At 52.3% G+C, this 8541-nt stretch overlaps 1 protein-coding gene across 3 annotated transcripts in view; it reads left to right on the top strand.

Moving 5' to 3' along the window:
* The window catches only part of Trim56 (tripartite motif containing 56), a 16203-nt gene extending 8684 nt beyond the window's left edge, over window positions 1–7519 (top strand). Inside the window, exons 1-4 of one of the 3 annotated variants that reach the window (XM_029478103.1) lie at window positions 3468–3548; window positions 3702–3778; window positions 5012–5142; window positions 5272–7519. In XM_029478103.1, coding sequence (XP_029333963.1) covers window positions 5273–7477 — 2205 coding nt within the window. In that variant the 5' untranslated portion in view covers window positions 3468–3548; window positions 3702–3778; window positions 5012–5142; window position 5272 and the 3' untranslated portion in view covers window positions 7478–7519. Of the gene's footprint in view, window positions 1–3467; window positions 3549–3659; window positions 3779–5011; window positions 5143–5271 lie in introns of those variants that run through there. The other 2 variants (XM_029478104.1, XM_021163652.2) reach the window with 2 other exon arrangements.
* Window positions 7520–8541: the final 1022 nt, after the last annotated feature.

The raw sequence follows: 8541 nt of genomic DNA, 5'->3' as shown, positions 1-8541 counted from the left end.
TTATAAAATCTAAGCAACATAATTCTAATAACCCGTAGATCAAAAAATGATAAGTAAATGAGAAAATATTCTTAATTTTAATGAAAATTAAAACTCCAGGGCCAAGGCTTACCTCAGCCCACTGCTAAGCCTGGTGACCTGCATCTGGGCCCCTGGGCCCCACAACATGGTGGAAGAAGAGAATCGACTTGTGCATTTTGTCCTCCGAGCTCCACACATGTGCAGTGGCACAGTCACATACACACACAAAATAAATAACTGTAACTAAGAAATCTCTTTGAAGAAAAAGAAAAACACAGCTTACAAAGCTGGCCGAAAGCAGGGCCTTGGGTGGGTTTGTATCGGCTCACGGGAAGTTCTGTGAGTCTCTTCCAAAATTCATGTTTTGCAACTCCACACTGACACCTTTAAGCTCTCCAAGGTAGAAACGCTTACAAAAGGAACGTGTAAGTGAGGCCAAGAGCAGTCAGTCAGGCACACTCGTAACCCCAGCGCTCCAGAGGCTGGAGACAGGAAGATCGGGAGTTTGAGGCCAGCCTCTGCTATACAGTGAATTTGAGGTCAGCCTGGGCTCCAGGAGGGCCTGTCTCAAAAATAATAAACCGCTAAATGGTGATTTGTTTTTTATTCTGTCCTTAGAGAGCCAGAGCATGACCACTTACCAGCACAGACTGCAGGAAGCAAAAGTAAGGCTTCCAGGTCANCGTAGAGCTTTAAAAGCTTATTTCAGAAAAGAACAAAGAGGGAGTGGCAAGGTGGCTCAGCAGATAAAGGGGTTTGCCACCAAGCCTGACAANCTGAGTTCAGTTCCCGGGACCCCTGTGGTGGAAGGAGAGAAATTCATGGGAGATTTCTATAAGTTGTCCTCTGAAGCCCATACCTTGAGCTTTTTAGTTTCTTGGACTCTCAACTCAAGAAAATAAAAAGGACAAATTAAACCCAAATTAAGCCTAAATAGTGTTGCATGACTGTAATGCCAGATCCCTGGGAGGCTGAAGCAGGAGGCTTCCAAGCTCAAGCCTGGGAGACATCCTGAATTTCATGCTAGCCTGGGCTGTGTAAGGATTGTCAGGAAAGGATAGGGGGCTGAGAAAGGTAAGGTGGCTGAGAGGAGAAGGGTGAGTGGGAATGGGGGAGGGGAGGGAGAGGGAAAGGGGGGGGGAGGAGAAGGGGATAAAGAAGGAACAGAAAAGGAAAAGCTAGAAGCCAGGTGATAGTGAGCACCTTTAGTCCCAGCACTTGGAAGGCAGAGGCAGGTGGATCTCTGTGAGTTCCAGGCCAGCCTGGTTGACAGAATGAATTCTAGAACAGCCAGGGCTACATAGAGAAGCCCTGCTTAGAAAAAAAGAAAACTGAGGTGGCGGAGGGGGCAGGGGACAGCAAGTCTGATGAGGTTCTCCTGTTCTGGATATAGTCCCCCTCTGTCTGAGCAGCACCAGGCAGGCCCACCCAAGGGGCTTCTTAGGGATACCCCCTTCTTTATCTGTAAATGAGATTGTTTGGGAGTGCTGTGGTAGTCAAGCTGACACGGTAAAACAAGGCTTGCACAAGGGATTAAAATGTACTTTATAGCACAAGGGTCTACTATGGTCCCTGAAAATCACAGGCAGGCTGGGAGAGCAGGCTGTACTGGATCTTTTGGTTTTTGGTTTTTGGTTTTTGGTTTTTGGNTTTTGGTTTTTGGTTTTTGGTTTTTGGCTTTTGGTTTTTGGTTTTTGGTTTTTGGNTTTTGGTTTTNGNTTTNNNNTTTNNNNTTTNNNNTTTNGNTTTTGGTTTTTGGTTTTTGGTTTTTGGTTTTTGGTTTTTGGTTTTGGTTTTTGGTTTTTGGTTTTTTTTGAGACAGGGTTTCTCTGTGTAGCCCTGGCTGTCCTGGAACTCACTCTGTAGACCAGGCTGGCCTCGAACTCAGAAATTCGCCTGCCTCTGCCTCCAGAGTGCTGGGATTAAAGACGTGTGCCACCACGCCCGGCTGGATCTTATTTTTTAAGCCTCAAGCCTGGTCCATTGCTATCTTAACACGTTTTAAACGTTTAACTTGATTATGAACGTGTGTGGGTGGGCACACAAGTTCCATGGGCTGGGTGTGGGGTTTGGGAACAGCTTGTGGAGTCAAGCCCTCCTGCCAGGTGGGTTCTGGGAGCTGACGCTGGTGCTCAGGTTTGGTGGCAGGCACCGTTATTTGCTGAGCCATCTTGCCATCAGAGCTATTATTTCTGTTACTTGGGACATCTCAAGTCAGCAACCTTCACAGCAAAGGAATTTACTCTGCTGGAATTCCTGCTTTTCTGCTCTCCAGGCTGGAGAGTGAGGGACTCTGGTGTCCCCTGTTCCAAAGCCCACATCCTTTTCTGTTTGTTTGAGACAGGGTCTCACATGTCTCAGGCTGGCTGGAACTCGCTATATATTGAAGATGACCTCAAACTCCTGATCTTCCAGCCCCTGCCTCCCAAGTGCTGGGGTTACGCCTAGTTTATTAGGTGCTGTGAGTGGAATCCAGGGCCTCAGGCATACCAGGCAAGCTTTCTACCGGAGTGAGCCATTGAGCCATATGGGAGTGAGTCCACCCCAGTGCAACCTTACCTTATCTCTCTTGTCTTTCTGTGCTGTCTGGTTTTTCCAGGCCTTCCCCTTAGAATTGTACTTTTTTTTTTCTAGGCCAAAAAAAAAAAAAAATTCCAAAGATAGAGGTGGTGGTACACACCTGAAATACCAACACTCAAGAGGCTGGGGCAGAAGGATCTTGAATTTGAAGCTAGCCTGGGCTAAATAGCAAGACTTTGTCTAAATATATACATAAGAAAAAAACACCCAAAGTACTTTTTTTTTCTGAATATGTTGCTTTTACAGAAATTTGGGGGAGAGAATAAAAGGGTAGGGAGATCGACAAGGTGAACCATGTTAGGTCTGGTACNACCCCAATGACTTCCTGTCCTCATTTTGATTGACTACCTGGTTTGTGGCATCCAACAATGTTAGTCAATTCCTCCCTCTACAACGTCTGTTGTCTGCCACGGTTCACAAGGTCCCCTGTGATTCTTTCAAGCTTCACAGGCCTTAAACTTGCCAAGTATCTGAGGCTAGCTAGCATGGAACCTCTGGTCTTTCTGCCTCCAGCTCCGGCGCAGGGATTACAGTTGTGNCCCACCACCGAAGGCTGAGGATTTCGGATGTCATTTCTCTGTCCCTGCACACCTGTTGCTCTCAGAACGCTCTTGCCCCGGGAAAGCCCCAAAATGCTCCGAGACCTCCTCAAACACATCTCTAGACAGAGCCTCCTCCAGAAAGACTGCGCTAAGCTCTGGAAATGTTCTTATCTGGGGCTCACAGCTTCAACGGTTAGCAAAGGACCCACGAGAAGCCTCGCCCACTGGCCCAATCGCCCATCTGTCATTCCTTGCCACACATAAACATCCTGACCCGATAAACATGCTCAGAGAATAGATTCTGGGGCAGTGTCTTGTTTGCAACACACACTCAAGCTGACAGCTTGAGCCTGGGGCTACCAGACGCCCTGGCCTGTAGCCCNCAGACCTTCCTGCTGGAGTCGGGTCTGTCCTTACTGCCCCGGCCAGAGGGGAGGGAGGGTTCCAGGGTGGAGTGGTGAGGAAGGCGGGGCTTGCGCCCCAGAGTAGTTGTCCCGGGCCGGGGACGGAAGTTGCACCACCCCAGTATGATTACTTTCAGTTTTGTTTCTCTTGCAGGTAGTTAACTGCTGGCGGTAGCGGGATTTCGGGGCTCCCGGGTCCTGCTGGGAGAGTCCAGGATCAGCTGTGGCTGGGTAAGCAGAGCCCGGGAAGGCGGATGGGGGTAAGAGCCAGGACCTAGAAAGACGAGGCTGGGGGGAGGGGAGCGAGGAAAGGGGAAGTGAGAAAGCCCGGGAGAGGGAAAGGAAGGGAGGGGAGAAAGGCCAGAGGGGACCTGAGAAGCTTGAGAGGACAAGCTTGGAGCCAAGCCCTGTCCCTCAGCCTCCCACCTCCCACCTCCCACCTCCCACCTTGTGTCCTGAATCCTACACTCCCTGAGTGTAGACAACCGCACCCCCATCCCCCACTCCGAGTTTTGTTTTGTTTTGTTTTGTTTTTTTCTCCCAACACTAGGGAAAAGAAAAGTGATCTCTCTCATTCTCTCTTTCTCTCAAGGCTGGGTCTCTCTGTAGGGCAAGCTCAGCCAGAACTCACTATTGTAGCCCCAGGCTGTCCTGAAACTCACTTTTTAACCCAGGCTAGCCTCGAATTTGTGGCAAGCTTCCTGTCTCAGGCTCCGATTCCGCCAGCTTTCTTTATTAAGTCGCCACTGCTGGGGACTTACAGTACCTTCCCTCCAGGGGATTCTAGAATGCGTTTGGTAGGAATGGTAAAATTAGAGGACTCCAGGAGTCAGGCCAGATCTACGTGACCCCGAGGTCTAGGAAAAGGAAGGAGATGAACATTTTCTCCCTGAGCCTTCATCTTGATCTGTTGTTACTTTCAAACTAGATGGGGCAGGAAGTAGGGCCCTCTCCACCCTCCCAGGACACCCTCCCAGACGGATGGACAAAGACTGCGGGACCCTGTCCAACATTGNAAAAGCGGAGTGCTCGCATGCCCCTGACCTGTGTGTCCTTCCTGGCTGCCCCTTGAGTCCTAGCACCCACTGATAACAGGACCCATGGCAAGATGAGCGTGGTGGTGCTTGCCTGTGATGTGAGCACCCAGGAGACTGAGGCAGGAGGAACACAAGCTTGGAGCCAGACCCAGGAGCATGGCTGACTCNGTAGAGGGCTGCCTAGCTCACAAGAAGCCCTAGGTTGCTTCCCCAGTGCTACATAAACTTCCCAGGGCTCAGTGGAGGCAGGAAGTACAGAAGGTTAAGGTCATCCTGGGCTCCTTGGCCAAGTTTGAGGCCAGCCTGGGCTACATGAGACTGGAAGGGCTTGGGCTACACCTACCTTTCGCCCTTGACGTGGTATGTTACTAATTAGAGTACTCTATCTCTGAGGCCTGGAGGCTACCTGGTCTCATCTTTCCCACAGGCTCAGCATTTCCTACAGCCAGTCGCATGTTTACGTTTGGTGAGTGTCTGTAAAGAGAACAAAGTGGAAGAAAAAAGCCCTTCCCCTGGTATCCAGTGCCTCCCACAAGCCAGAACTTACCAAACATCCAGGTGAGTGTGGACAACCAGGAAAGAGTAGGGGAGGGGCTAGGATGAAGTGTGTTTGTGGGGTGGGGGGAAGACAGAACCAAGCTAGGGGCTTGACCCAGGTACCTCTGACTTCTGCCCCTTCCCTTATAGCATGAACTCCAAAGTCTCCTCCCCAACTCTGCTGGAAGCTCTGAGCAGCGATTTCCTAGCCTGTAAAATCTGCCTGGAGCAGTTACACACACCCAAGACTCTGCCATGCCTACATACCTATTGCCAGGACTGTCTGGCACAACTGGACATCGGTGGCCAGGTCCGCTGCCCCGAGTGTCGGGAGATTGTGCCTGTACCTGCCGAAGGGGTGGCCGCCTTTAAGACCAACTTCTTTGTCAATGGGCTCTTGGATCTTGTCAAGGCCAGAGCTCCTGGAGACGTCCATTCAGGGAAGCCAACTTGCGCTCTGTGCCCTCTGGTGGGAGGCAAGAGCTCTGGGGGACCCGCCACAGCCAGATGCCTGGACTGTGCCGATGACTTATGCCAGGCCTGTGCCGATGGGCATCGCTGCTCCCGGCAGACCCATAAGCACCGTGTCGTTGACTTGGTGGGTTACAGAGCCGGGTGGTATGATGAAGAGGCTCGAGAGCGCCAGGCATCCCAGTGTCCCCAGCACCCAGGGGAAGCCCTCTGCTTCCTCTGTCAACCTTGTTCTCAGTTGCTCTGCAAGGATTGCCGCCTGGGTCCCCATATTGATCACCCCTGCTTGCCCCTGGCGGAAGCAGTGCGTTCCAGGAAGCCAGGCCTTGAGGAGTTATTGGCAGGTGTGGACGGCAATCTGGTGGAGCTAGAGGCCACTCGGGTCGCAGAAAAGGAAGCCCTGGCCTTGCTTCGGGAGCAGGCAGCCAGTGTGGGGACTCAGGTGGAGGAGGCAGTTGAACGAATCCTCAAGTCCCTGCTGGCCCAGAAGCAGGAAGTGCTGGGACAACTCCGGGCCCTTGTGGAGGCTGCTGAGGAGGCTACCAGGGAGAGGCTGACCAAGATAGAACGCCAGGAGCAGGTGGCCAAGGCTGCAGCTGCCTTTGCCCGTCGAGTGCTCAGCTTGGGTCTAGAGGCTGAGATCCTTTCGCTAGAGGGAGCAATCACACAGCGCCTGCGCCAGCTTCAGGATGCTCCCTGGATGTCTGGGCCAACCCGCTGTGTGCTGCCCCAGCTGGAGCTCCATCCTGGCCTCGAGGACAAGAACTGCCACCTGCTCCGACTCATCTTTGAGGAGCCTAAACAATCCCCGGAGGACGGCGGGAAGGGTGAAGCTGGTACCCAAGGAGGGGATGAAGCTCAAGGCCAAGGGGAAGATAGAACCAAGATAGGGAAGCAGGGTGGAGCCCAGCCCCTGACTCCCAAAGAAGGCAAAGTCCAGAACCCCCAAGAAGATGACGGGGTCCTCATCGAAAGGGGTAACAGGCCTAACAAGAAGAAAAAGTGCAAAGGCAGAGGCAAGTCCGTTTCTCGGGAGCCCAGCCCCATCCTGAGACCAAACCTAGAAGGTTCCGGCCTCCTCCCTCGGCCTGTGTTTTCCTGGAGTTTCCCCACGAGGATGCCCGGGGACAAGCGCTCCCCTCGCATCACTGGACTCTGTCCCTATGGCCCCCAGGAAATCTTGGTGGCAGATGAGCAGAACAGGGTCTTGAAACGCTTCTCCCTCAATGGGGACTACAAAGGTACAGTGCCGGTCCCCGAGGGCTGTTCCCCATGCAGTGTGGCTGCTCTGCAGAATGCAGTGGCTTTCTCTGCCAATGCAAAACTCTATCTTGTCAGTCCTGACGGAGAAATTCAATGGCGCAGGTCCCTGAGCCTCACCCAGTCCAGCCACGCCGTGGCCGCAATGCCATGTGGAGACCGAGTAGCTGTCAGTGTGGCAGGCCATGTGGAGGTATACAAGAAAGACGGCAGCCTGGCTACCCGCTTTATCCCTGGAGGCAAGGCTAGCCGGGGCCAGCGGGCACTGGTGTTCCTAACCACCAGCCCCCAGGGCAATTTTGTAGGGTCAGATTGGCAGCAGAATAGCGTGGTTTTCTGTGATGGGCTAGGTCAGGTGCTCTGGGAATACAAAGGCCCCGGGTTACATGGCTGCCAGCCAGGATCTGTGTCTGTGGATAAGAAGGGCTACATATTTCTGACCCTTCGAGAGGTGAACAAGGTGGTGATCCTGGATCCCAAGGGGTCACTTCTTGGTGACTTCCTAACAGCATACCATGGCCTGGAAAAGCCCCGGGTAACCACCATGGTAGACGGCAAGTACTTGGTGGTGTCACTTAGCAATGGGACCATCCATGTCTTTAGGGTCAGGTTTCCTGACAGCTAAAGCGGCTTTTGGCTGGGGTTGGGGGCAGGTGGGGAGGGAGGGAGGGAGGGCATAATAGAAGCAGAGCCACCTATAAGATGAGGTGGCCAAGGGCATTTTCCCAACTAGCAAAATGCTTGTTTCTTTTGTGATGTACAGGGATAGAAGCTACTAAGAGTGGTGTTGGCTGGCAATAGCCTTGAGCACACAGCAGATGCCAGCAGTCAACCAAACCGCTTGCTTTGGAACGATTCCTGCAGCAGCGGCTGCTGCTGTAGTTTTAAGTGTCTTGAGATTTAGAAGCCTGATTCTTGATTTGTATTCTTCAGAACCATTCCTGGGATGGGGTCAGGACTCCTCTGTAAAGCACGTGCCTAGAACTCACCAATGAGAGACGCAGTAGTAGAGTGCCTGCCTAGGTTATACCAGTGAGGAGTCAGGGCATGGCTCTCTGTAGAGGGCTCGTCTAGAATGCACCAATGAGGGTGGGGGCGTGGCTCAGTGGTAGAGCCCCTGCCTAGAATCCCCTAGGGAGGGGCTGGGGGCGTGGCTCAGTGGTAGAGCCCCTGCCTAGAATCCCCCAGGGAGGGGCTGGGGGCGTGGCTTGGTCTTAGAAGACTTGCCTAGCCTGCTGAAAGTCCTGAAGTCAATTCCCAGGCATATCTTCCTAAAAAAACAAAAGAAAACAAAACAAAACCTTGGAGCAAGTGAAAGAGAGACCTAAGGGAGATGACATAAGTCATCCTCCAAGCAAAGGAAGACCAAGTATATGTCAAGATATGTTAGGCATGCTGGAAAGAAGGTGAGGACTGGCCATTCTCACAGGGGAACATGGAGTCGGAAGAGGCCAGAGATCTCAGAACAGCAATAACATTGCCAATCCATCGGAGTAGAAACTTCCCTCAATGAAGTATGGGGTCAGAGGTCAGGGGTCAGAGAGTGCAGGCACAAGCAGAGGTGGAGGTGTGAGATTAAATCCAGATGCAGCATCACACACACACTCACACACACACACACTCACACTCACACACACACACTCACACACCTGTTATCCCAGCACTTGGGAAGCTGAGGCAGGAGGATTA

Source organism: Mus caroli, chromosome 5, assembly GCF_900094665.2.
Source record: "Mus caroli chromosome 5, CAROLI_EIJ_v1.1, whole genome shotgun sequence".
Taxonomy (NCBI): domain Eukaryota; kingdom Metazoa; phylum Chordata; class Mammalia; order Rodentia; family Muridae; genus Mus; species Mus caroli.
This window is presented reverse-complemented; position numbering and strand designations above follow the sequence as displayed.